This window comes from Pipistrellus kuhlii, unplaced genomic scaffold (assembly GCF_014108245.1).
Source record: "Pipistrellus kuhlii isolate mPipKuh1 unplaced genomic scaffold, mPipKuh1.p scaffold_m20_p_41, whole genome shotgun sequence".
Classification (NCBI taxonomy): Eukaryota; Metazoa; Chordata; class Mammalia; order Chiroptera; family Vespertilionidae; genus Pipistrellus; species Pipistrellus kuhlii.
Window position 1 is genome coordinate 3,539,458 of NW_023425542.1, and position 27,343 is coordinate 3,566,800.

A 27,343-nucleotide genomic window follows, 5' to 3' on the forward strand; every position below is an offset into this window, starting at 1 on the left:
CCCTCCCTTGCTAGCCTGGTTGCCCCTAACTGCCCTTCCCTGCAGGCCTGGTCCCCACCAACTTCCCTCCCCTGCTGACCCAGTCACCCCTGCTGCCCTCCCTGCTTACCTGATCACCCCCAACTGCCCTCCCCTGCAGGCCATTTTCTGGTGGCCATCTTGTGTCCACATAAGGGCAGCCATCTTTGACCATATGGGGGCAGCCATCTTGTATCTTGGAGTGATGGTCAATTTGCATATTACTCTTTTATTAGATAGGATAAAATATGTAACATCTATTAACCTTTAGTTTCTTTTCCCTGTAGCTAGGGGTTTTTCTTTCTTTTTCCCCCTTTCAATCCTTCCCACTCTCTTTTTTTTTCTTTCTTTTTTTCTTTTTTTTTCTGTTTTAAGCTTTTAGCCTCTGAGGCTGTGGGCTTGTTTTCTCTCTCAGGCGGATAGGAAAGGAAGGGCGCAGGGAGAGGGCCCGGTGGCCGGCCTCTAGGCCACAGCCTCTACCTGGGAGGCCCCTTCTCCTCTTCCTCACTCCTCCCCACACTCCTCCTTTCTCTCCTCCTTTTTCTCCCGCTCCTCTGTTCTTCCTTTCCACCCTCCTCTCCTTCCCCTTCCCTCCTGCCCCCGGCTCTCTCCTCACCTTCCTCCTTCCCCTTTTCCTCACTCCTCCCCACACCTCCTTCTCCTTCCCCTCCCCGCTCCTTTGCCTCTTCTCTTCCTCCCCCTCCTGGTCCCCCTTCCTTCCCCTCTGCTCCCTCCTCCTCCTCACCTCCCTCCAAGGTCTCCACCAGTGTGATCCCTCCTCCCACTGGAGCAGGGAGGACTCAGGAGGGCAGCCAGACAAACCACACCCATCAGGGCCCTTCCCACAGGACCTGCGGGGCCACGGTTGTGGAGGTGGGTGCCTTCCCGGACTCTGTGGTGACAGCACCCCGCTGGGCTCCTGGGAGGGGGCAGGGTGAATGGCACGCCGGCACCTCAGTTCCCCACTGCTTAGTGCTCAGGGTCAGGAGGACGTCACACTCCTCCCCTTCGGGGGAGCCTTCCCCGAGGCAGCCAGGCAGGGCCGGGGACATCCCCCAGAGCCCGGCTCGGACCAGGGCCCCGGGAGGCCCAGCTTTCTCGGCCGCCTGGCAGGTGCTGCAGCAGCAGGGACGTTGGGTGCCCATGGTGCCAGCAGGGGGCGCACCTCGGGCTGCCAGGGACACTGGTGGGAACCACTCACAGAGCCACCAGCAGGCTCGTGGCCTGTCATTCCCAGTCTGAGGCCAGCCACCTGCTCCCTGCTGTGTGGGCTTCATTCATATATATATATATATTTTATTGATTTCTGAGAGGAAAGGACAGGGAGAGACAGAAACATCAGTGATGAGAGGGAATCATTGATTGGCTGCCTCCTGCACACCCCCTACCTGGGATCGAGCATGCAACCCAGACATGTGCCTTTGGCTGGAATGGAACCTAGAATCCTTCATTCCACAGGCTGAAGCTCCGTCCACTGAGCCAAACTGGCTAGGGCTAGGCTTCATCTTATTTAATTACTAGTGACCTGGTGCACTAAATTCATACACATCAAAAGGGGATTAATTAGAGGAAATAATTTAATACTGCTGTTTGCCCTTTCTCTATAAGTGTCAGAGATGAAAGAAAATTAGTAAAATGTTATATGAAAACCTTCCTCCTGTTAGAGTCTGGGGCTTACCATGGGACCCAGAATCAAGTCCCTGCCGATCCACATGCACTTCAAAATTATATGAGACCCAGACCCAGCCAGTACCCTCCCCCCACCCCCCAATTGGGCTAGATCCAGATCCATCAGTCTCACCCTTGTCAAGCCCCAGACTCTGTCAAGTCCCCTGGCCCAGTGCTGGCAGGCGGTGCAGCCTGAGATCCTCTGCCAAGCCCCACCTGGTGAGGGGCGCGGCCCGAGCTCCCCTGACCCAGCACTGGGGGTGCACTTGAGGTCCCCTGTCAAGCCCTGCCAGGCGGGGGCGGAAGGGTGTGGTCTGAGGCTCCCTAGCCTGGTGCCAGGGTGGGGGGTTCAGCCTGAAGTCCCCTGTCAAGCCCCGCTGGGTGAGGGGCACGGCCTGAGGTTTCCTGCCAAGCCCTGCCAGGTGGGGGAGGGCATAGCCTCTGGTCCCTGCTGATTGCTCGGTAAGGCTCTTTAAGGGAACTTGGCCTCAGCTGTGGGTGCAGCCAGCTTTGTGACGGAGTGATGACAATTAGCACATTCCCTCTTTATTAGATAGGATGTGTAACTAACAGGTCAGGAGGAGACTGCCATCCACAAGATGGCTTGTTAGGTATAGTTCCCAGGAGGCTTCCCGCCCCCCAGCACCAGGGTGGCCAGGAGCAGAGGGAGGAGCGGCCGCCGGGCTGGAGCCTCTCACCAGGCTCCCTGGGAAGGGGGAAGGGGCAGGAGGAGGGTGAGCAGGCTTCGTGCCTGCTTGCTTGAAAAGGTTGATTCCAGTCGTCTGCCCAGTGTGTGGGGCCAGGCCCGGCCCTAAGGTGGGGGACGCTGGCCGGTCAGTGTGTCACGAAGGCACCCTCCCCGGTGAGGCATTTACTGCCTCTGAACTGGCTCCCAGCAACGCCCCAAGGTGTCATAGCAGCAGAATTGCAGGCAACAAAGAGGCTGGTGACACACCGTGGGTGTGGGCCGCGGTGCTGGTTTGTGGCCACACACCATTGTGGCGCGCACGGCCCCGTGGGACGCCCGTCCACGCTCCGTGAGGGCGGGCGGCTGCCAGGCCGGGCTCGGCAGGAAAGCTGTGCCGCGGTCCCCCACCAGGTCCGGGCTGTCCTTTCCCCAGCCTGTGCCAGGAGGCAGCCCGGCCCCGGCCCCAGGCTTGAGCCAAGTGGGTGGGGGCAGCGTTGAGGCCCTCAACCTGCGCACCTGTCCTTCCTCTGATTGGGGGGTGGGGGGGTGTCCGTAGTACTTGTTTGACAGGATACGTTCATTCTTTCATTTAGCAAATCAGTACTAAGGGCAACTCCTTTGCCAGAAACTGGTATGGCTGCCAGGTGTGACTCCAAGAGCACAGACACCCTAGAAGAGGGAATAGGCCATCAACAAGTAAGTAAAGACACGCTATAAGTCATTTCAGAGAAGGATAGCCATAGTTACACATAATTACATGGCAACTATAATCTCTAGGAGAGAGGACTTCCGTAAACAAAACAAGCAGGGGACTGGTCAGTGGTGCCTCTCCCCCATTCTCTGCCCTTCCAGAAAGTTCATCAGATGGAGGCTGGGATTCTGGCTTCCTTGTTGCTTTCCTTTTTTCCTTTTATTTTATTTTTGTTAATTGATTTTTAGACAGGAAGGAAAGGAGGGAGGAGGGGAGGGAGGGAGGGAGGGAGGGAGGGAGAGAGAGATCCATGTGAGAGAGATACATCAATCCTAGTGGTTGCCCCGACTTCAACTCCAACCAGCTGAGCCTGGGGGCCTGTCTCTTGTCTCTCACGTCCTTTCATTTCAAAGAGGGTTATGTGTTTTCCCCTTTTCATTTTTTCTTTATTTTTATTAGTTTTATTATATATATATATATATACCTCTCTCCCCCCTCCCTTCCTCTCTGAAATCAATAAAAACATATTTTACAAATACCTTTCAAAAACATGTTTTCATTGATTTTAAAGAGAGAGGAAGGGAGAGGAGGAGGGAGAAAAATCGATGGGGTGCCTCCCGCACACATCCTGACCCGCCGGGATCCAACCTGCGACCCAGGGGTGTGCCCTGACGGGGAATCGAACTCGGTGACCTTTCCCTGAGCAGGATGTCGCTCAGCCAACTGAGCCACACCGGCAGGGCTAGTTTTGTTTGTTTGTTTGCTTTTGTTTTTAACAAGCAATTTATATTCGTCCATCTCTGCTTTATTTACTTATTCACTTTATGAACGACACAGCCTTCTGCGTCTCTCGGGAGAGGTTATCCTCTGACCTTGTCTGGCGCTGCCCCATTTCCCTTGTCCCGGAGGTGGCGGGCGGCGGGCCTGGGGGCTGGGAGGCGCTGTGCCCACGCCCTGGGCAGAGGGGGCTCCTGCCGGGCTGCACACACCACAGTCCGGGCTCTGGGTGCGGGTGCTTCCCACTCCCACCTTCCTTCCTTCCTTCCTTCCTTCCTTCCTTCCTTCCTTCCTTCCTTCCTTCCTTCCTTCCTTCCTTCTTTTCAGTATCGCATAACAGTATGGTACATGTGTTACAATCAACCAACTGATATTGACACCGTCATTTATTCTGTTTTTCCACAATTTTTATTTACTGATTGGAGAGGGAAAGGGAGAAACATGGATTTGTTGTCCCTCTTGTTTATGCATTCATTGGTTGATTCTTGTATGTGCCCTGACCTGGGATTGAGCCCACAACCTTTGCGTATGGGGAGAATGCTCTAACCAAGTGAGCTACCCAGCCAGGGCTTGACACACTCTTTCATTTGTTAATTTATTTAATTAATTTAGTTTTTAAATTTCAGAGAGAGAAACATCAATGGTGAGAGAACCATTGGTCGGCTGCCTCCTTCCCACGCCCTGCTCCACGGGACTGAGCCTGCAGCCCAGGCCTGTGCCCTGCCTGGGAGCCCAACCGAGACCTCCTGGTTCGTAGGTCCACACTCACCCTGAGACACACCAGCTGGGCGCACACGCTCTCTCTGACCGCGTTCCGCCCTGTAACCAGACTCCCCTGGTGTGTCCCTGATGCCCTGAGTCCCGCGTCCCCGAAGGCAGGGCGGGGCCGGCTCCGCCGGGAGTTCGTCAGGGACACCTCACTGCCTCCGCGTTCCTGCCCCAGGAGTTGGGGAGGAAGGGAACACAGCTTCCTGCGCCCCCCTGCCCGCTGCGCCCTCCTGCCTCCTGCGCCCTCCTGCCTCCTGCGCCCTCCTGCCTCCTGCGCCCTCCTGCCCGCTGCGCCCTCCTGCCTCCTGCGCCCTCCTGTCCGCTGCGCCCTCCTGCCCGCTGCGCCCTCCTGTCCTCTGCGCCCTCCTGCCCGCTGCGCCCTCCTGCCCGCTGCGCCCTCCTGTCTCCTGCGCCCTCCTGTCTCCTGCGCCCTCCTGCCCGCTGCGCCCTCCTGCCTCCTGCGCCCTCCTGTCCGCTGCGCCCTCCTGCCCGCTGCGCCCTCCTGTCCGCTGAGCGGCGGTGGGAAGGAGCCGCAGCGGCGCCGGGGCCGGGGCCGGGCTCAGGGGGAACGCAGGTGGCTCCCCGGACCGGGAGCCCGGCGTCCCCAGCGCCACTGGAGGGCCAGGGGCTCCCGGGCTCAGTGTCATCTCCCGCGGAGGTGACTGAGGCCCCTGAGCCTCCGGGCCGATGCCACCGCCCAGGCCTGGCAGTCCCGGACGCACCGCGCCCCCTGATGCCCCGCCCCTCAGGCCCCGCCCCTGAGACCCCGCCCCTGTACCCCGCCTCCGCAGGCCCCGCCCCCAGCCCCTACCCGGCCCGCGCGGCGCGGACGGGCAGGTGGAGCGCATTCCCCGAGCCCGCTCCGCTCCCGCTCCGCTCCCGCTCCGGCTCCCGCTCCCGCTCCGGCCCCGGCCCCGGCCCACCATGGGCAACAGCGCGGGCCGCAGCGACTTCGAGTGGGTCTACACCGACCAGCCGCACACGCAGCGCCGGAAGGAGATGCTGGGTGAGCGCCGCCCGCCGAGGCCCCTGGGCACCCCCGACCCTGCTCCGGGGAGGGGAGCGGCTCCCTCCGCCGTCCCCGGCCGCGTCCTCCGCGCCCTGTCTCTGCCTCCGCGTTGGGCTCCGGGACACGCGGTCCCGTGCGCCGCCCGCGAGCATCTCTCAGCGGCCGCGTCCCGGGGCGACCCGGGCGCAGACCCGGGCGCGGACCTGGGGCTCCGGGACGCGGGCGCGGGGCGCAGGCGTCGGCCTGGGGGACCCGCTGCGGGGGGTGCGCCGCCCGCGCCCCGGGGAGCTCCGGTCCGTCCCGCGGCCGCCGCGAGGGCGCCACGCCCACCCCGAGCCGCCGAGAGTAGACGGGATGGGCGCCCGGTGGAAGCATTAAAACCAGAGGTGGTACAGAGGGCCCCGCCATCCTGCCCTGGATCCCGGGGCGGCCGCCCCTCTCCCGTCTAGTTTCTGCCCTCCTCCTGCGGGTTCGCAGCCAGCGCCCTCCTCCGGGCCGGGCTAAGGGGGAAAGGGCCCACCCCTCCCACACCGCTTTCATGAGATGCCACCGGACGCCCCCACAGCGCCAGGCGGCGCCGGTGGACATGCGCCTGCCTCCCTCCCACACCCGCTGGCAGCACCTCTGCCTTCGCCGGTGAGGCGGGAATGCAGAGTTCGCTGTGGGTTTCATGCACATTTATGTAATAACCGGTTTTCGGCTTTCCCTGGCCGGTGTTGGTCTTTTGATGTGGATTATTAGAGCTCTTGGTATTGCAGGCTTTTAACCGGGTCATACATGTTAAAACGGGGGCTCAGGAAGCACTAAATGTGACAACGCGTTTTCTCCTTTACAACTTGTCTGGTGCCATCACAGGAGCCGTTTCCTTCTTAAAAAAATTATGTATATATTTTATTGATTTTTTACAGAGAGGAAGGGTGAGGGATAGAGAGTTAGAAACATCGATCAGCTGCCTCCTGCCCACTCCCCACGGGGGATGTGCCCGCAACCAAGGTATCTACATGCCCTTGACGGGAATCAAACCTGGGACCCTTGAGTCCAAAGGCCAATGCTCTATCCACTGAGCCAAACCCGTTGGGACAGGAGCTGTTTCCTTAATGCATTTGAAGGGATTCCTTTTTGTCCGCAGTGCTTGTCCTTCCGTGTCTCCTCACTCCCACCCAAGACTATGGAAATATGCACCCTATTACTTTTTAAAATTGTTATTGCTTTTTACTGAGAGAGAGAAGAAAGGGGAGAGAGAGAAACATTGACTTGTTGCTCCACCTATTTACGCACTCATTGGTGATTCTTGTATGTACCCTGACCAGGGATCGAACCAGCAACCTTGGCCTATGGGGGCGATGCTCTAACCAATGAGCCACCTGGCGGGGGGAATGCTTCCCACTGCTTTAGACCTTCCCGACACTGGGCATGTTGAGTGGTTGGTGTGTGACTGCCCTGTTCTAGCTGGGGGACCGGGGCTGCACACCCCCGGTGGGTTTGTGACTGTTTCTCCTGTGAGGTGAGCCGTGGTCCAGCCCTGTTTGTGGTCTCAGCTGTGGCGGCATGGTCCCTGCGCCCGTGAACTTCCTGGGGGTGGCTGGAGGGCCTTGGTGATCTCTGTCCCACCCCCCGGCTCCCCGGCTCCCTCACTCCCCTCCATCTTCCCCCGCTTCCCCTCACCTTCCCTTACAGGATTCACTGGGCACCTGGCCGGAGTGCAGAACGCCGGGGGATGGATGGATGGTGACGTCTGTAAAGCGGGCACCTCCATCCTTGCCCAGCGGAGTGGGCGTGAGGAGGAAAGGCGGTCCTGGACGGGAAGTGCTCAGCGTGGTCCCAGCACCCCCAGCCCCAGAGAAGGACCTCCCTAAAGAGAGGACAGAGCAGGAGGCAGCCTGGCCGGGCCGGGGGCTGCTGAAGTCCTCAAGGGCTGGTCCCCCAGGGAGCCTTCACCATTTCCACCCCCAACCCCCTTCTCCATTTCCACACCCCCCTTTATCCTCCCGCCCTCTCCCGGGGCCTCTGGGGTCCTCTCTTGGCATCTAATTTGAAGCCTGGGGCTGTGCCATTCTCCCTCCTTCCTGGCATTTGCTGCTCCCCTGCCTGAATGTCCTCCCCTGGCTGCCCAGTGGGCTCCTCTCAGCCCGCCTCCGGCAGGAAGCCCCCTGAGCCCCCCAGGACCCGGGCTGGGTGAGGGAGCTCCTTGTCTCTTGGGGGCATTCTGCAGGGGTCTAGGGCCGTGGTCTGCAAACTGCCGCTCGAGAGCCACATGTGGCTCTTTGGCCCCTTGCGTGTGGCTCTTCCACAAAATACCACGGCCTGGGCGAGTCTGTGTTGAAGAAGTGGCGTTAGAAGAAGTTTACGTTTAAAAAATGTGGCTCTCCGAAGAAATTCCAATCGTTGTCCTGTTGATGTTTGGCTCTGTGGACTGATGATGAGTTTGCCGACCACGTAGATTCTAGGGCATGGCTGTGCCGTGATCTCCTGGCAAGGACTCAACACGCACTCACTAGCCATGTGACCTCGGGCAAGCCAATATACAGATGAGGAAATTGGGGCTTATCGGCATTAGAAGGGATTCGTGGTAAATGCTTTCCTTACTGAGATGCTGAGCAGGTGAAATGGAGGGAATGCTAAGTTACCTTCAGGACAGCTGTTACCTCCTGCGGTCAGGCCCATGTTTTTCAGGACAGGGACCACCTGTGCCATCTCCAGCTGGAGCGATGGCTTCTGGGTAACTTGCCAGCCAGCATCTCTTTACAGAAGTGGCAGTAGCATGAGGCTCAGAGAGGGGAAGCGACTTGACTAGGCCACACAGCTGGGAGGGCACAGAGGCCAGGCTGTGTTCAGGCAGCCTCCTGCTCCAGGCGAGCCGCCGCCCCCCCGCCCAGGCATCTGCTGTGTCCCACCCAGGCGCCTGCTGTGCCCCTGCCAAGCTGCCAGGGCAAATGGATGCCCGAGAGAGATCCCACTCTCAGAGCCAGAACCAGAGCGTCCTGGCACAGAGCTGCCGAGTGCTCTTCCGGCAGGACCCGCGCTCCTGCCTGCCTGCCTGCCTGCCTGGGTGGGGACCTGCTCCCGCGGCACCATGTCCTAGCCAAAGGGGGTCCCCGGCAGCCCCTCCCAGGCGGGGCCGCGGCTTCCTGCACCAGGCGGCAGGGCAGAGCCAGCGGCAGTCTGTCTGGTTGAGATCAGAACCCAATCCAGGTGTGGCCAAAGGCAGGCTGCGGATTTGTCTTTTCAAAAACAAGTAGCTTTGTGATTTTGTTTTTGTTCTTGACTTACAAAAATAGGGCGCAGGAATAGTGCAAAGCAGTTCAAATAAGCAAAGGAAAACAAGGAAGTAAGGCTGCTGGCCCGGGCTGGACTGTTTGCTCAGGGAAGAACTTGGCTGGGGATGTCTCGACGGCAGAGCGGTGAGATCCAGAACTGGCCGAGCCTCCGCTCCGCGTCCTGGGGGTGCGGCCGGTTCTCACCCCGCCACGGGGCTGTGGCTGGGGGGGAGAGCAGGCTGGCCACCGGGCCACTCTCTCGCGCCCCTGTCCCTGCCCCCTCTTCCAGGCAGGCTGCTGGCGATGCCTGTGTGTGCCCACCCAGCCCCGAGGTTCCACAGGAGAGAGGGGGTGCCTCCTTGCCCTCCTGCCCGGAGTGGCGGGACCTCCCCTGGAGCCAGCTAATCCCTGGCCCTCGCGGTGGGCCCTGTGATTGGTCAGTGAGCTGTGATGGGCAGGGGAGGGCAGGGGAGGGCATGGGGAGGAGGTGGGAAGGGGCGCTGTGGGTCTGGCCCCCAGCAGCACAGGGAATAGGTGGTCCTGATGGGGTTCCTCCCGGGCCCTGACTGACCTGGCTGTGTCCTCTGGGCTCGGACCCTCCCAGGGCCTCCCTGCTGGAATGCCCACCTGTGCCGGGCCCGTGCGGCACACCAGGATCTACCTCCCCTCCCAGGCCCGGCCTGGCCCTCCTCCTCTTCGCTCTCTAGCCACGTTGTGGAACGCACCCTGTCTTCTGCCCATTTCCCACTTCGTGGCTTTTGCAAATGCTGTTCTCTCTGCCTGGATTCTTCCCCTCTACTGAACTCTCCTGTCATCCTTCACGCAGACACACTGCGTGCTGGGCAACGTTAAGTGACAGAGTCTCTGGGGGGAACAAGAGCCCCGATCTATAAATATTTGTAAATATTTCTACTATGATCAATCTTAAGTGATCAACATGCATCATCACTGATCAGGGAGTTGGGGAGGGAGGGGCTGGCCTTTGCCACGACCTGCCTCCTCCTACCTCCCCGCCGAGCCCCTCCTCCCTGCTCCCTGCTCCCCCTCAGGGGCCGGCACCTTACCCTGTGGCCTTTGCCCTGTCTTCAACCCGGCCTTGATCTTCAACTCTTCCAGCTTCCCCAGGGCAGGGCCAGGCCCACCTCTGCCTGGCGTGGCCTGGCGTGGCCTGGCGTGGCCTGGAGCGGCCTGGCTTCCCAGAGATTCTGAGGGAGCCCTCGAAACAGCCGCGTGTCCTAGGCTCCAGCCCAGCCCTTTGAGGCGCTCACAGTGCGCGGTGTCATCCTTGCAGCTGGTGGTTGGGAGGCACCCCGTTTTAAAAAAATACATTTTTATTGATTTTGGAGAGGAAGGGAGATAGGAACATCCATGATGAGAGGGAATCATTGGTTGGCTGCCTCCTGCACTTTGGACTGAGCGCACAACCCAGGCCCATGCCCCTGACCAGAATCGAACCTGGGACCCTTGCGTCCCCAGCCGATGCTCTATCCACTGAGCCACACTGGTTAGGGCCCGAGTGTTGTTTCCCACGCTGCCTTATGGGGGCCCTGTGCTGGCCCAGGAGACAGCTGCCTCCCCTGGCCGGCCGTGGGCTTCTCACCAGAGTGTGTCTTCGTCCTCGCTGCTCTGCCGCGTAGACGTTCGCACGGCAGGGCCTGGGAACGTGCCGCTTGCCCAGTCACCCAGCGAGTGAGAGGCGGGACCGAGCCGCTGTCTGTCCTCGGTCCCTGACACAGGACTCCTGCCAGGTGCCAACTCACGTGTCCCCTGCCAGCCTCCATGTAGATGGGTGTGTGCCCCCCCCAGCCCCCGCCCACCTTCCTTGATTTGCACCAGCTTTTGTGAGGTAGGATTTACATCCTGTAATATTTACTTAAAGACATAGTCCAGCGGTTTTTAGTCATTTAACGTACTAGATTATCTCCGTTACCTGAGAAAGATGCCTTGTGACCACACCTGGTCCCCCCACAGCCCACCCCATATTCTCAAACCCAAGTCCCTTGTTCTAAGTCCTCACCTGGGAGTGAGGATATTTTCCCCAATGGTTTTTAGAGAGAGTGGGAGGGAGGGAGCAGGGGAGGAGAGAGGAACATCAATTGTCTGCCTCCCACTCTCTCCGTGGCCAGGCTGGGGATTGAACCCTTGACCTGGAATTGAGCCCACTACCACCTGGGCCCCTGGCTGGGCTGACACTCTAACCACTGAGCAAACCAGCCAGGGCTCCAAATCCTTTTAAAAATTTTTAAAAATTATTGACTTAGAGAGGTGAGAGAGAGAGAGAGAGAGAGAGAGAGAGAGAGAGAGAGAGAGAGCGCGCCAGTGCCCTGTGCAGACGTGAGAAATACCAGTCCATTGTTCCACCCACCTGTGCATTCATTGGTCCATTCCTGCACATATCCCATCTGGGCTCGAACCCGCAACCCTGGCACATAGGGACGATGCTCTAACCACTCAGAAACACCAGCCAGGGCCACATTCTTTAAAAAAAAAATTCACTTTTTATTGAATTTTAGAGAGAAGAAGAGTGAGAGAGAGAGAGAGAGAGAGAGAGAGAGAGAAAGAAACATCGATGAGAGAGAAACATCAACATCAATTGTGTGCCTCCTGCATGCCCCCCTCCAGGGATTGAGTCTGAAACTGGGGCCTGTGCCCTGACCAGGAATTTGCCCCTGGCACATCGGGTGGTCACTCAGCCATGGAGCCACACCTGCGGGCTGAATCCCGATTCTTTCTCCTCTGAGTCTGGCTGGCACTGGGCTGTGTGTGTGTGTCTCCTTCTCTTGGCACGCCGTACCCGGGGCACACTGCCCATGCCCTGGCACCGCACCCGCTCAGCCTGGGAACCCCTTCCATCTCTGCGATCTGGGCCTGGCTGCCTCCGACCTTCGGCAAATATTTGTCAACGAGCAAAAAGCAGGTTTAACAAGAGGCCGGTGCGGAGGCGAGCAGTGGCTGCTGAGGCCCTTTGGGCCACTTTCCACCTTTCCTGGGTCGGAGGTCGGACCGGGCCCCGGAGCACCTCCCCCGCGGACCAGGCGGGCGAGGCCGGCCGTGGCTGCCAAGCGGGAAAGGCGGAGGCCGAGCCGGGCGCTGGCTCCCCGGGGATTAGCAGGGCTTTGGCGCCTTTGTGCGGACAGCCGTCCGAGGTCCGGTCACGGGGCTGCGGTGGGGACGGCGGGGGCTGTGTGCGTGCCCAGGGTCAGGCGGGAGCTCGGAGGCAGGTGGCAGCAGGAGCTGCTCTGCGATGGGACAGTGGAGACTTGGGCGGTCCCAGGAGACTGGCCGCAGTGGTGTTTGGCGGCCCTGGGAGTGGAGCCGTCTGAGCCGGTGCCGCCGGTGCCGGGCCTGGTGTGTGACCGGTGCAGGTGAGAGAGGGGAGGAGCGGAGGCCTGCGCTGAGGGCAGGAGCCTGGTGCCCGCCTGGGACCCCTGCCCGGCTGCGGCTCTGCCGTCTTCCTCCGCTCGGCTGGCCCGGCAGAAGCAGCCGGGAGAGGCTCGGGATCATGGTGGGCCCACAGCTGAGCTTGGGGTGGGGTTAGGGTCAGGCCGCCCTCCCAGCAGGTGTGTCCTCCTGCGCTGCTCTCTGGTCCTGATGACCCAGCTGTCATGTATGTAAATATACATAATGCACGTAAGTGCACACACCTGCCGCCTCCTCATCCTGCCGTGGCCACGTGCCCCCAGCCCCAGGCAGACCCCCCCTCCCTGTGCCCCCAGCCCCAGGCAGACCCCCCCTCCCTGTGCCCCCAGCCCCAGGCAGACCCCCCTCCCTGTGCCCCCAGCCCCAGGGCAGACCCCCCTCCCTGTGCCCCCAGCCCCAGGGCAGACCCCCCTCCCTGTGCCCCCAGCCCCAGGGCAGACCCCCCTCCCTGTGCCCCCAGCCCCAGGGCAGACACCCCCCTCCCTGTGCCCCCAGCCCCAGGGCAGACACCCCCCTCCTTGTGCCCCCAGCCCCAGGCAGACCCCCCCATCCCTGTGCCCCCAGCCCCAGTGCCCCCTCCCTGTGCCCCCAGCCCCAGGGCAGACCCCCTCCCTGTGCCCCCAGCCCCAGGGCAGACACCCCCCTCCCTGTGCCCCCAGCCCCAGGGCAGACCCCCCCCCCTGTGCCCCCCGCCCCCGGGCAGACCCCCCCCCCTGTGCCCCCAGCCCCAGGGCAGACCCCCTCCCTGTGCCCCCAGCCCCAGGGCAGACCCCCTCCCTGTGCCCCCAGCCCCAGGGCAGACCCCCTCCCTGTGCCCCCAGCCCCAGGGCTGTCTGAGTGGGCACCCTGGCGAGGAAGCAGCCCAGAGAGGGACAGGGCCCTGCCCCAGGGCACACAGCCGGGGCGGAGCCGGGCTGCAGTGCGGCTCCCCTGATCCGGGCAGCCCAGCCTCTGGGGCTGAGGTTCACTCCACCTCCAGAGGGGCCCCTGGAAACCAGGCAGGTGTTTCACTGCTGGTGGAACCTGTTTCCTCCGCTCTGAGGGGGTGGGCCCCTCCTGGGCGTGTGTGTGTGTGTGTGTGTGTGTGTGTGTGTGTGTGAGAGAGAGAGAGAGAGAGAGAGAGAGAGAGGGAGGGGTCCTGGCTTGCATCCCAAGGTCACATCTGGCTCTGACCGTCTCTGGGCCTCCTGTGCGTGACTTCTAGCAGTGCTGTCACTCACGACCAGTGGCTCTGGCCGGGCCGCTGCCCGGCGCCCTCTGCACGGGCGTGTTGGCCTTGGTGCCCAGTGGCCATCCACGCTGCTCTGGATCTGCTGGAGGCGGCAGGTCCCAGCCCCGCTGCTCTGGCCTCGGAGCAGGAGGCCGGAGCGGGCAGGGCCCCCCAGGTCAGCTGAGGTCCCACGGGGGCAGAGCCTGGCCACGGCTCCTCCTGGGGTGGCTGGGGGTACGGTTCTGGTTCTCTCCCCCTCCCCACTCACACCCCTCTCCTCGCCTGCCTTCCCTGGGCCCGGGAGAGGCCCTCCTGTCGAGCCAGCACTGCTTGCCTTGTCTGTGACCCACCCTGGCGTCCCGGCCCTCCATGCCCGCACACGCCCCTCACCACCTCAGCTCTCGGCCATCTCAGCCCTGGCTGTGCCGAAATGGCTCCTGCTGAGGCCCTGTGACCTTGCCAAGCTCAACGGGCCCCGTCTTGCCTTCCTGTCTGTGACTCCCCGCCCTCCCCCAGCTGACACCCCAAGCCCGGGCTCCAGCTGGCGATCCTCAGCGGCTCCCCGGGAGGTCCCCCAGGCCTCCCAGCTCACCGGGAGCCGGAAGCTCTGGAACTGAAAAGGTTAGGTATTTGTTTCCCTTGAGTGAGGCTTGATTTCCATCTGGCAGGCATGGTGGAAGGGCTGGGGTGGGAGCGGGGTGGGGAGCCAGCGGGCTCCTGGTCACAGGGCTTCTAGGACGGTCAGAGGAGCCCCAGTCCTGGAGGGGCCTTCTGGGGTCTCCACTGGAGGCCTCCCAGCCCGAGGGGTGCCTTCCCCCTCAGAGCCCGCCCCGCCTCCATGCTTTTAGCCCAGGCGCCCGGGACCAGGCTGCAGCCTCAGTGCCTCTCTGCATGGCTTCCCCGAGGGGAGGGCTGGGCCGGGCCTGGGGCTGGTGGGTCCTCTCTCTCTGTGGGGGAAGGTGCTCTCAGGCACAGGGAGGTGATCTGGGGCTTACATTCCTGGGGGTCGCCCCGAGCTGCCAGCATCCAGCTGCCTCACCCCTCGGCCCCGCCTTCCATTGCTCCAGCAGGATGGCCAAGTCCGGGACCCTCTGGGCTGGGAGCAGAGGAGAAAGCCAACCCAGGCCAAGCCAGGCGGGCCTCCCCGAGCAGCACCCCCGGTCCCAGAGGTCAGAAATGGCTGTGCGTGCTCTCAGGTCCGAGAAGCCTGCTTCCTAACCGCAGTCAGAACAGCTCCGGGGCTCCGGTGGGCATCGGGGGCGCTGAGCCCACGCTGGGAGGAGGGGCGGCTGGGGGAGGGGCTGGGAACCTGGCACCCTGTGCCTGAACTTCTACTGGGAAAGGAGGTAGGGGCACCAGGCCCCCAAAGGTGGGCTGGGCCTGGGCCGAAGGCACCCAGGGGTCTTCTCCTTTGCTCCCACAGGCAGGACTTACTAGCCGTTTGATGGCGGGCACCGGAGGCCCACTGCCCAGTCACTGCTGGCAGCTCGGTGACTGCCTTGCCTCTGAGGGCACAGGAGGGGCCTGTGTGCGGGCCAGGGGCCAGAGTCCTCTCAGCTGCCCCGAACTAGCTTGCGAGTCAGTGCTCACCTGGCGCAGGTGTGGCCCGCCCCGCCCCTGCCCCCGGCTTGGCCCCCTTCCAAGGGAAGCAGGGCAGGCCCACCTGTGGAGGCTGGTGGTGGGTTGCCTCCCGGGTGCGCCTGGCAGGTGAGGGCCTGGCCCCCAGTTGCCCGGGGTGAGAGGCTGGTGAGCGGGAGTCTGGAGTCTCCGGGTCTGCGGTCCGGCCCGCAGCCAAGCATGCAAAGGTTCAGGGCACTTGGCATGCGATTGCCTGGCTCCCGCTGTGGGCAAGGGCTGTGGGCGAGGGCATTCCTGACGAGGAGGCTGCTGGCACTTCCTTCTCGCCCTGGCCATCCCGGGAAACTTGTTTCCCTGCCGGATTCCCACTCCCAGGCCCCATCCTCCTCCGGAGGCACCCCTCTTCCTGGGCAGCACCCTCAGACGTGTCCCATTCCCTGTGACCCCTTTTGGGATGAGGCCTGCCCCCTGCCCCCCTCCCAAGTGGGGTCCGCAAGTTGCCCACCTGCCTCTCTTCCCCACCCCCGCCTGGTCTTTTGGTCTCTCTCGCCCCATCCGGTGGTAAGATGCTGGGGCGCTGAGCACTGTGTAGCCCGCCGGTCTCCCAGCCTGCAGCCTCGGCCCGAGCAGCCACCGGGGGCAGGCCCGGGAGAGCAGGCCCCAGCCTGGCATTGCCTCAGCACGGCCCCCACCACCTCCTGGTCCTAAGGCTTCCAGGAAGCGTGACCTGCAGTGGAGGTCTGGCACCCTGTGCGCCTGAACCCCGCTCAGTGGGCACATGTGCTGACCGGCCATCGCCGAGCACAGGGCAGCCCGCGTCCCTGCTCCCGCCTCAGCCTGGGCGTCCGTTCACCCTGCTGCGACCGTGTCCGTGGTTCAGAGACGGCTCCTCAGAGCCGAGGTTACCTGCTCAGAGCTGAGAAAATTTTTAAAAAGAGAAAAACCAAAAACAAAACAGGTAAAATGGCAAATTTTATGTTCTATATATTTTACTGCAATTAATTTTAGAGAGAGGAGAGAGAGAAAGGGAAAGAGAGAGACATCGATTTGTTGATCCACTTATTGAAGCATTCATTGCTTGCTTTTAAAAAAATATATATTTTATTGATTTTTTACAGAGAGGAAGAGAGAGAGAGAGTTAGAAACATCGATGAGAGAGAATCATCGATCAGCTGCCTCTTGCACACCCCCTACTGGGGATGTGCCCGCAAGCAAGGTACATTCCCTTGACTGGAATCGAACCTGGGACCTTTCAGTCCGCAGGCCGACGCTCTATCCACTGAGCCAAACCAGTTTCGGCCATTGCTTGCTTCTTGTGTGCCCTGACCTGGGATCAAACCACAGCCCTGGGGTATCGGGCCAGTGTTCCGCCTGCTGGGCTCCCTGGCCAGGGCTTACATCCCTCTAGATCACATGTGTCAAACACATGGCCCGAGGGCCAAATCCGTGCCGCCAGGCCTTGCAATGTGGCCCGCACCGCCGCTGTCATCACTGCACTCCGCTGCGTTTCCATCACAATGACAGTTTATGACTGTTCAGTAAACCATTCGGCCCACAATTTAGGCTGGATTTTAGATTTTGGCCCCTTCTCTGATTGAGTTCGACACCCCTACTCTAGATACACATTTAGGAGTGGAACTGCTGGGTCATATGGTAATTCTGTGTTTGACTTTTTTTTTTTGAGGAGCCGTCGTTATTTTCCACAGCAGCTGTACCGTTTTTGTGATCTTACCAGTAACAAACAATCGAGGGTTCCAATTTCCCCTCATTGTCCTCACCGGTTACTTCTGCTTTTTACACGTAGCCCCGCCCGCCCCCCCTCCCTCCCCCTGCCCCGTGCGTGCGAAGCAATATCTCATCAGTATCTCATTGTGGTTCTGATTTGCATTTCCCTAGTGACTGATGACACTGAGCATCTTCCCCTGTGCTCATTGATTAGTTGCACATCTTTGGAGAAAGGCCTATTCAAGCCCTTTGCCGGCGTTTAACCTGGGGGGTTTGCCGTTTGTTGTTCAGTGGTAGGAGATCGTTACATATTGTGGACTCACGATCCTTGTCCAAACCCAGCTGGTTTGGCTCAGTGGAGGGAGTGTTGGCTGTGGACCAAAGGGTCCTGGGTTCAGTTTTGGTCAAGAGCACGTATATCTCGGTTTCAGGCTCCTCCCTGGCCCGGCCCTGGTAGGGGTGCGTGCAGGAGGCAACCAATCGATGTGTTTCTCTCACATCGATGTTTCTGTCTTTCCTTCTGTCTTCCACGCTCCCTAAAAGTCCATGGAAAAATATCCTCAGCTGAGGATTAACCACCACCACAAAAAAGATCCCAGAACTGGGATGTGAAGCCACTTTGGACGCGGCGCCCTCCAGGGCTCAGGGACGGCTGTGGCCGGAGAAGGGGGGCTGATTCACGCCCTCTTGGCTTGCTCACTCTTTCTCGCTGCACCGTGACCACCATGCTTGTGGGGCGGACTGGGGGGTGTCGTTGGCTGGCTGCAGGGAGAGTGCCCAGGATCACAGGGCTCAGGCCCCAGGTGCCCTGTCCTGCAGAGGGCGGCCGCGGTGGGAGTGGGGCTGGGAGTCCTAGTTCTGCCCACCACGTCTGCCGTTGGGTTGAGACTCGGCCAGCGGCAGGCTGTCCTGAGGGCTGTGCGGACCCACTGCTCACGCACATGGAGCCCACGTCGCCGCGGCTGCCAGACGAGGCCAAGGCTGCGCGGTAGGCGGGCATGTGGGCAACTGCCTGGGGGATTCTGCTGGCGTCCTGGGCACAGGTGGCCTGTGATGCTAGGATTTGGGGGTCCCGATACCCCCCAGTATCTCCCAGCAGGTGAGGGCTGTCCTGCTGTCCAGGAGCCAGGACCTGTCCGAAGGGACAGACACACAGGAAGGCGCACTGTGTCCTCGCTGTGTCACGCTGGGACACCACAGCCCGAACCCATGGCCACACAACTCCGACTGTGAGCCCGGGTCCTCCCTCTGGAGCAGGATCCCTCTGCCATGCTGCTGCGTTTCTCCTTGCATACCGCCAGGGACAGGCAGCTCGCCGCCTCCAAAACAGGCCGGTCTCCTGCCGGGCGGCTCTGACAGAGAGGGCGCTGTGGCAGGGCATCCTGGCTTATCTGTAGTCACGGGAGAGACGTGACTACACCTTGAAGGCTGGCGTCCCCGTGCCAGACGCATCTTCTCAAGCCGGAGGCTGGGGACATGCCCTCGGTGCCGGCTGAGCCGGGCATCCCGCGGAGACGCAGTCTCCTACCTGGGAACTGGACACGGGGCTGGCAGGAGGGAGGAGGGCCCGGGAGCGGCTGAGCTGGGCCGTCACATCCTTCCGGACCGCGCACAGAGGGGGAGCCGCTGCCTGGGCCACATGGAGGAAAGAGCTGGGCGGAGCCGGCCAGGACTCGGTTCCAGTAGGGGCTCAGCCTCTGCTGCTGTCCTGGGACCCTCTTCATGGGACAGCCTGGGGGGGTGGTGTGAGCCTGAGGCTGCCTCCTTCTGAGGAGGTGGACACTGCCTTGTCCCGGGGGCCCTGGGCCAAGCCCCACCCTTACAGCCTCAGTTTCCCTCTGTTCATTGTGGGGCGGAGTGCCCACCTGCTATGCCCCGGGAGGTGGGATTGGAGCAGACTGGGCGGGCGTCTGTCACTCTGTCCGGCCCTGTCCCTGGACGTAGCACCCTCCCCTGGCCCCGCCGGCCCCTCCTGCCCAGCAGCCGCAGAGGTTTCTAGAAGGCACGGCTGTCTTGATAGAGGGTACTCCCCCCACACCCCTCTCCCCTGTTCCTGCAGGGTTTGCTGCTTCTGGGCCACAAAGGCTTGGCCAACCCCAACGCTCATTGCTTTTTCCTTTTCTGAGAAATGGAAGAGAAAATACAAGATACTATCACACACACAAACCCTCCAAAAGAAACACATTCAACCTTTTGTGGCGCTTCCTTCAGATCTCGTTTTAAGAAATGAGACACTTGAGAGCAAGCCAGAGCCCTCCACGGGCCCCTCCCCTGGGCGCTGCCCCTTCCGGTTCCCGATATGCCTGGTCCACCCGGTCCCAGTCCCTGCTCCTGCCGCACCGCGTGAGGGTCGCGGCACAGCCAGCGGCTCCTGGCTCTGCCGCTGCTCTGGTTTCTGACCACATTTGTGTGACCTGTGGTGACCCCTGTTCTTTATTTAGGCCGATGGCAAAGCCCCCCTAATCCGCAGGTCTCTCTGGGTGCCCACAGGCCCGGCTGGTCCTGGATCCAGAATCATACGCAGGGAAAGGTCTTAGCATGATCCTCGAGGGCACGTTATTCCGTGTCGCTGCCCAGGGGCCTAGTGGCTGGTGGAGGAGGACCGGAGGGAAGCCAGTGGGACAAATGGAATGAAGGGAGGGAGGGAGGAAGGGAGAGTGGGCATAAGGCTGGGGGCCCGTGCAGCCGTGCCCCCCTCACCACCTTCTCTCCCGGCCCTATCCGCAGCCAAGTACCCGGCCATCAAGGCCCTGATGCGGCCGGACCCTCGTCTCAAGTGGACGGTGCTGGGGCTGGTGCTGGCGCAGCTGCTGGCCTGCTGGCTGGTGCGGGGGCTGGCGTGGCGCTGGCTGCTCTTCTGGGCCTACGCCTTCGGCGGCTGCGTGAACCACTCGCTGACGCTGGCCATCCACGACATCTCGCACAACGCGGCCTTCGGCACGGCCCGCGCCGCCCACAACCGCTGGTTCGCCATCTTCGCCAACCTGCCCGTGGGCATGCCCTACGCCGCCTCCTTCAAGAAGTACCACGTGGACCACCACCGCTACCTGGGCGGCGACGGGCTGGACGTGGACGTGCCCACGCGCCTGGAGGGCTGGCTCTTCTGCACGCCGGCCCGGAAGCTGCTCTGGCTGGCGCTGCAGCCGCTCTTCTACGCCCTGCGGCCGCTCTGCGTGAACCCCAAGGCCCTGACGCGCATGGAGGTGTTCAACGCCCTGGTGCAGCTGGCGGCCGATGCGGCCATCTTCACCCTCTGGGGGCTCAAGCCCATGGTCTACCTGCTGGCCAGCACCCTGCTGGGCCTGGGCCTGCACCCCATCTCCGGCCACTTTGTGGCCGAGCACTACATGTTCCTCAAGGGCCACGAGACCTACTCCTACTACGGGCCCCTCAACTGGATCACCTTCAACGTGGGCTACCACATGGAGCACCACGACTTCCCCAGCATCCCCGGCTGCAACCTGCCCCTGGTAGGTGGCCGCGCGGGCGGGGGCCCGGGGTCTGAGGAGGCGGGGGTTGGCGGGGTGGACCTGGGGCCTGGCTCTGACTTCCTTTTCCTTTCATGCTGATCATGGAGTGGCCACAGTCTCAGTTGTGGTCTCAGGGCGAAGGGAGAGGCCGCACCGGGGCGGGGTGTGGGCCTGGAGAGTGACAAGGGGAGTCCAGACAGGCTGGAGGTGTGTGGGTGTTTTTTTTGTTTTTTTTTAATATATACTTCTTAATTGATTTCAGAGAGGGAGAGAGAGAAACATCAATGATGAGAGAGAATTATTGATTGGCTGCTCCTGCACGCCCCCTATTGGGAACCGAGCCTGCAACCCAGGCATGTGCCCTTGGCTGGAATCAAACCCGGGATCCTTCAGTCCGCAGGCTGATGCTCTATCCACTGAGCCAAACCAGCTGAGCGTCGAGGTGCTTTTACAGTGGAGACTGCTTAGTGTAATGCAGACCTGACTGAGCCTGGCTAGAGCCTGTGCTGGCTGTGCATTCTTGGGCAAACTGCTTTCTAGGGGCCCCACGTGGCAGAGAGGACAGGGAGGGCTTGGTGACCCCGGGGGCCGAGTGGGTGCAGAGTGGTAGCGTCGGGGCCGGTGGCTCTGCCGTGGGAGGCCTGGGGATGGAGAATTTCTGAAGGAGGAGGGGAGGGCAGGGCGGGAGGAGGCCATCAGTCTGGTGTGGGTGGGATAGAAAGAGCAGAGGTGCCCCTCGGGGCAGGAGAGGGGCAGTGGGTTTTTCTGGGTGTGCACATGCCTTTGGGAGTTTGCATGTGTGCCTATGAGTGTGCCCGGTATGTACATGTATGTGTGCGTACGGTTGTGTGTTAGCATTTGTGTGGGTGTACAGGTGTTTGCACCCTGGCCCGTATGACCGAGAGTCTGACAGCCTGTGTGTGCAGCCCTTCCCGTCCCATCCTGCTGAAGGCACTGAGGTCCGGCTCTGGGCTGGCACCACCTCACTGAAGCCTCACCACAAGCTGATTTGGCAGGTGCCCGCCTTGCCCATTACCCCCATTTCACAGATGAGAAGGTAAAGGTGGAGAGAGGAGGTGCCTGTCCCAGGAAGTCTTTACTTCCGGGCAAAGTGAGCGGCCCCCTGCTTGCGCCCTTTGCCTCATCTCCCTGAGCCTGTCTGCAGCTCTAACGCAGGCCCTGAGCATGGCGTGCCTGTGCCCTCCATGGGACGGCGTGCTGCTGCTGCAGGTGCTGAGGCGGGAGCACGTCCTGGAGGAGGCAGCAGAGGGGGGCGTGTGCAGGCAAGGGCGGAGCCGAAGGGGGTTGTGGGAGCCGGGGCCAGAGGGTCGGCAAGCTGGGGGGCACTGGACTGGCGAGGAGCATGAATGACCAGGCCAGGCTGTGCCTCGTAGCTGGGCAGGTGCTTGAGGAGCCAGCCCGGCCGCCCTGGCTCCTGGGTCAGAAGCTCCAGCTGGCTCCGGGGACAGGTGCATTTGAACCTGGGCAGGGGGCAGAGTCTGTCCGGGGCTAAGGGCCAGCACCAGCCAGCCTCCTGCTGGGCTGAGCTGGACACAGGCACCCTGGGGGTGACAGGGTGTGTGTCATTGTGTGCATGCTCACGTGTCTGTGTACACACATCTGTGTGTGTTCATGTTCACGTGCACATGTGTGGCAGAGGCCTGTCTGTGCCGAGGCCTGGCCTCTGACCCCCGCCTCCCCGCAGGTGCGGAAGATCGCGCCCGAGTACTACGACCACCTGCCGCAGCACCACTCGTGGGTGAAGGTGCTCTGGGACTTTGTGTTCGAGGACTCCCTGGGGCCCTACGCCAGGGTGAAGCGGGTGTGCAAGCTGGCGGACGGCCTGTGAGCTGGGCCGCGGAGCCGGCGGGCCCTGCCCTCGGCGTGGTGCTCAGACCTCCTTGGCTGCCTTCGGTCCGGACCCCCGGCCGCTGCTGGTCCCCAGGTCCCGGTGCCGCTGGGACAGCGGACACAGGCTCTGCACGCGGACGCGCTGCTGCTCAGGCCAGGCCGCCCTTCCTGGCCTCCCTGCCTCCCACGCCCTGTGCGCAGCCTCCACGGGGCTGTCTGGTGCCCCTGCCCTAAATCAAACCAGCGTTTCTTTCCACATCAACGCCATGCTTCTGAGGGGTCTCGGCCCCGGCCCTGCTGGTCAGAACGCACGCGCACTCCCTCTGATGTTCCAGGCCAGGGAGCCACTCAAGGCCACTGCCCACTCCCCTGTGGGTGTGGCTCCCGTGGCCCCCAGGCCCCACAGGAAGTGCCTGAACTGCCTGCTCACCCTCCCATCCGTCCCACGTCTGAATTCAGCCCAGCTACCCCCCAAGGCCACATCTTAACCTACTACCCAATCACCGCTGCGGGAGCCCCGGCCAGCAGCGCCCCAGAGGCGGCGAGCCAGTGAGCGGGAGCCGGTGTGGACAGTAAGCGTTTATTACCACGTGGACACAGACACCGAGGGGCGTGGACAGACTTCACACCGTGACGCTGGGAGGAGCCACTGGCACAGTGCGCCAGGCCCGGGTGCGAGGGGCACCGGGAGGAACTCGGAACCACCTAATGAAGTGTGTGGTTTGGGGGTGTCTTTTCTATAAACCAAAAGAAATGTACACTTAAATAGACAAATATAAAATACAAAAAAGGCGAGTAGGCCTGGTGGTGTGCGTCAGGTAGAATCTAAAAACATCCAGGCATTGACCGTTCCCCTCACGTAGGTATTTCCTCACAGGTTAAGACTTAAGTGAAACACACCAGCTTCAGTGCGCTCGCGTGGCTGCAGACCTGGGCTGCGCTCCTCCGTCCGTCTGTCTGTTGGGGTCGTGGCTCGGGCCGCCCATCTACGAGGTGCTGATTCCGCTCAGCTCCTGCCGGATGGCTGAGGAGAGGAGAGGAGAGGGGGCTCAGGTGTGGCGGGAACCCGCCCGCCCCCGCTGAGGCGGCTCCAGTGCCTCTGGTCTCCCGAGGCCCCGATGAGGTTGTGGGGTTCCCATGCACCCCAGCGGCAGCCGTGGGGCGGGCGGGCACCAGGAGCCCGCACAGGTCTGGGCAGGTGGGACCCCTCCCCACCCCCGAGCTCTTCTCCCAGGAGGGCAGGGGTTCTCCCCCGCAGGATTCCCCCAAATCCAGGCTTTTCCTTGGACTGGGCCTGGAGCCAAAGGCCACCAGAGAGTCTGATGAGAGCTGGGCCTGTCAGATAAAAGGCTGCTTCCAGGCCGCAGAGCCCGCCCCCCCTGGGCCCGCCCCCCGCTGAGGCCCACTGCCCCACTGCCCGCCCTCCCACACAGGCTGCTGCCCGCCCCAGGCAGCCCCTCCTGGGGGTTGCCCAGCTATAAAGCTGAGTTAATGGTTGGCCGGTCTCCGTTCTGGTTCCAGCTCCGTCTCACCCTCTCTATTCATTAACTCCTTATCTGTCCAGCTCAGGCCTGTGGGGGCCCGATAAACAGGAACCCAGTGTTCTCCGCTGGGACCAGAACAGGGTGTGGCTCCCTCACCCAGGTAGGCTCTCACCCTTACCTCCCCTCTCTCCGGAGTCCAGGCAGCCCTCTGCCCCCAGCTGTGACTTCATCCCCCCTGGTGGGGAGCGGGTGGGGACTGAGGCGCCTCCCGGCTGGCCCGGGGGCCCCGTGGAGAGCCCAGTCCTCCCCTCTGGCTCCAGATCTGAGCCGCTGCACCAAAGGCTCCGTAGGCCCGGGCGGGTGTGACTCCGGTGGCCAGGCGCTGCCTCTGGGGAGCGCCACCACCCGCACCCCCGGCCCAGGCCAAGCAGCTGGGAGGTGGTCAGGGTCACATAACAGCTCTGCTTCCTGGGAGGTGTGTGTACTCAGCAAGTCCCTTCACTCTCCGAGCCTGTTTGCTTGACTAGAGGATGGGGAGGGCCTGCGGGCTGTTTGGGGGAGAATGAACCTCCCAGTACAAAGCCTGCGGCCTCGGGGCCCGGGACGCCTCCAGGCTGGGCCGCCTTGGCTCCGCCGTGCGGTTCTGGCGGCAGCGGCTCTGCCCTCCCCAGGACCAGGGTGAGCCCGACTCACCGTCGATGATCTCCTCCTTCACTTTGTGCAGCTCTCGGACCACCTCCTCCAGGATCTCCTGTAGGAGCAGAGCCTCAGAGGCAGGGACGGGAAGCCGGCCTTGCAGGGTGGGGTGTCCTGGGCCTCCCCCAGGGCACAGCCCTACATCACTCTCACCCACACCCTGGAGCTGGGAGAGGAGGTGTGTCCGGGGATGGGACACCCTGGCCGGCCCTGCCTGGCCTCCAGCACCTCAGGCCCCTCGGGAGTGCCTGGACGGCGGGGAGGTTTATTTCTGATATGGGGGGCAGGGTGGGCCTGGGGACAAATGCTACAACCCCCTCCACTGCTGGTCCCTGACTGACTGGGCTGCAGCGAGGGCCCCACTGGCGGTCCCAGCCCGGGCTCCTCACAGCCTCAGGAAAGGACACGCTCACCTGCTTCATCCGGTCCAAATCGAAGGCATCCAGGGCCACGTCGTTCACACTTCCGGCCGGCTTCATCCTGGGGGGAGGACGGCGGGTGCAGTGAGGCAGGGCACGGAGCCTGAGCGGCACCTGGGCGCCCAGGGCCTCCTGCTTGGGGCGGGCCCTGCGGGATGAGGCTGCCCCTTCCCGTGGCCCCTCAAACCCTCTTCGCTTGTCTGTGGCCGCTCCCCAGCTACCGGGGGTTCTGCCGCCGCCTCCAGGACCTCAGGATGCTGTGACCATGTTTCCCAGCCCAAGAGCTCCCAGGCGGCAGTGCCCGCGCACGGCCTCCCCGGGAAAGAAAGCACCGACAGCCAGTCCTCGCCACGGCTCTGTTCCTGGCCAAACGGGAAACCGGCAACGGCAGCTCTGATACAACGCGAATCGCCAAACCCGTGCAGCAAACACACCCCTCACAGGCCCGACCGCAGGCAGCATCCTTGTCTCTCTTCGGAGACAAAGGTTTCCATTTCCTGGGCTGCGTCTTTGAGAAGTTTCTGAACTAAAGCTGCTGGTCTGAAATGTAACGTCTCTTCCACATCAATCTCTCCTGAAAATCTTAGCAAAACGCCCGATTTCTCTCCACGTGGACAGAGCGGTGGACGGGGCCTGCGGGTTCAGGGCAAGGACGTGGCGGGACAGCTACCAGGCCCGTGGGACACACCGTGGCGTTCGAGGACAGCGTGCGGTGAAGCCGCGGACCGGGGTGGTCCCCGGCCAGGGTTTGGTGCTGTCGCAGCCTCGCTGGGAAACAGCACGGAGGCTCCGCAAACACAGAGCCGCAGGCCCACGTCCGGGTTTTACCGGAGGAGATGCAATCGCTGGAGGAGGGAATCTTGACGAGGTTCCTGCACCTCCATGTTCGCTGCAGCATTAGCCACAGTAGTCAGGACACGGAAGCCACCGTGTCCTTGGACAGCCGGTGGGTAAGAAGGTGTGGAACATACATATGTGGAATTATTCAGGCGTGAGACAGAAGGAAGCCACGATTTGTGGCACCATGGATGGACTAGAGGGCACGAGGCTGCGTGGACTAAGCCAGGCAGAGACAGACAGACATGGTATGACCTCACTTGTACGTATTGTAGAATCTAAAAACCCCCAGACTTATCAAAACAAAGACTATGTCGGTGGTTGGCAGGGGCTGGGGGCGGTGAGGGGGTTGGGGGGAGATGGATCTGCTCTGGGGATGGTGACTGAGTGGCAACACTGCACTGTGTGCTTCCAAGTAGCTAAGGAAGCCGATCCTGAGGTTCTCACTGCACACACACAGGCGGCCAGAAGGCTAACTGAGCACCCTGTAATCACTGCACAGCGTGCGCACATGTCAAACACCACGCTGTATGCCTTCCACCTGCACAACGGAGACATCACTTATTACTCAACACAGCTGGGGAAATCCACTGAGCGTCACAGGAGACTTCAGGGGCCCAGGGCACAGAACTGAATTAAAACGAATGAATAAATAAAATGCTCCCACGTCCTCCAAGATGAGAGGGGGGGGGGCGGGGGGGCGGGGAGAGAGAGAGGGAGAGAGAGAGAGAGAGAGAGAGAGAGAGAGAGAGAGAGAACGCGCGCAGGTCAAACGTCTCGAGTGAGTCTATAAGTGACTGTGGGTTCAGCCTGAGACGCCCAGGGCCATCACGCCCATCCTGTAGGTTCAGTCCCTGTTGCAACAGAACTTTCCCTGGTCACCTGGGCCAACGCCTCGCCACCCCGGGCCTCCGTTCTCTCCACACGGCACACGTACGCCCAACAGCCCAGATGGCGACACTGGCACACTCCGGGAGCGCAGGCATGCCCCTGCCGGAGGGATGGATGGTGCTAGAGAACAGATCTGTCTCAGGGCTGGAGAGTCTCCTTCTGAGGTGCACGGGCAGCCCGCCCTTCCTCCAGCAGCAAGAAGTGACCACTGTGCCCTGGGCACCCTGCCTCCTCCTGTGCCTGCTGTTCCTGCCCCTCCATGCACCTCCCTTCACAGCCGAGTGAGCTCCCCAACAGCTGGCAGCCCAGGCCTGTGTCGAGGGCGCGCACACTGGGCGCACACACAGGATCCAATCAAGGAGACGCCTTCCAGCCCACTGCCTTCCTCTTCCCTTCTCACTCTGTAGCCACAGGGCCTCAGCAGTTTCACGCCGACTGGAAGGCAATCCCCCATCTCAGAGGCACCCAAATGCCACTGAGGGAGGCCTGCCCAGATCACTCACTGCAGCGCCTGTCCCTAGTGCCATCGCCCATGTGACCCTCCGGGCCTCCCAAGCACCTGTCAGGCCCACAGCCGTCAAACAAAGGCCTTCCCGAGAGATGAGATCCCGCAGGCACGATGAGCAGGACCCACGTTCCCCTGACCCCCGACCTGGCAGACACAGGCTCTGGACAAGTCCTGGCTATCCCCGAGTCCTCCCCCTGCTCACCAAGTGTCATGGCCCCTCGGGCCAGGGCCGGGCCAGCGCGCTCTGCTCAGCCCCCTTTTGTTCTGCAAGACCAGCCTCAGAGGCCCCCGCTCTGCCACACAAGTGGCTCCCTCCATCTTGGTGGCAATGGAGACGTTTCTGACTCGGGCTCTGGAGCCTGCAGTGAAGGCCAGCTT

At 62.0% G+C, this 27,343-nt stretch overlaps 2 protein-coding genes and 1 long non-coding RNA gene across 8 annotated transcripts in view; 2 read left to right on the forward strand and 1 right to left on the reverse strand.

Annotated features, from left to right (window-relative positions):
* The first annotated feature begins 2,773 nt into the window (after positions 1-2,773).
* LOC118704266 lies at positions 2,774-25,848 on the forward strand. The gene is made up of 3 exons (XR_004983349.2): positions 2,774-2,785; positions 3,725-3,728; positions 22,646-25,848. It is a non-coding gene; the product is annotated as an uncharacterized LOC118704266 (long non-coding RNA).
* On the forward strand, positions 5,445-22,633 carry DEGS2 (delta 4-desaturase, sphingolipid 2). 2 transcript variants are annotated; one of them, XM_045571967.1, is made up of 3 exons: positions 5,445-5,616; positions 19,537-20,279; positions 21,937-22,633. In XM_045571967.1, the coding sequence occupies exons 1-3, from the start codon at positions 5,535-5,537 to the stop codon at positions 22,126-22,128; spliced, it is 1,017 nt and encodes a 338-aa protein (XP_045427923.1). In that variant the 5' UTR covers positions 5,445-5,534; the 3' UTR covers positions 22,129-22,633. The 2 variants fall into 2 exon arrangements, with proteins under 2 accessions (XP_045427923.1, XP_036267651.1); XM_036411758.2 differs by having other exon boundaries at positions 5,447-5,616; positions 21,985-22,628.
* The window catches only part of EVL (Enah/Vasp-like), a 113,767-nt gene continuing 109,118 nt past the window's right edge, over positions 22,695-27,343 (reverse strand). For 4 of the 5 annotated variants that reach the window (XM_036411757.2, XM_036411754.1, XM_036411755.1 and 1 more), the window contains exons 12-14: positions 24,724-24,790; positions 24,308-24,365; positions 22,695-23,154 (exon numbers count right to left, since the gene is read on the reverse strand). In XM_036411757.2, coding sequence (XP_036267650.1) covers positions 23,117-23,154; positions 24,308-24,365; positions 24,724-24,790 — 163 coding nt within the window. In that variant the 3' untranslated portion in view covers positions 22,695-23,116. Of the gene's footprint in view, positions 23,155-24,307; positions 24,366-24,723; positions 24,791-25,695; positions 25,845-27,343 lie in introns of those variants that run through there. The other variant, XM_045571966.1, reaches the window with a different exon arrangement.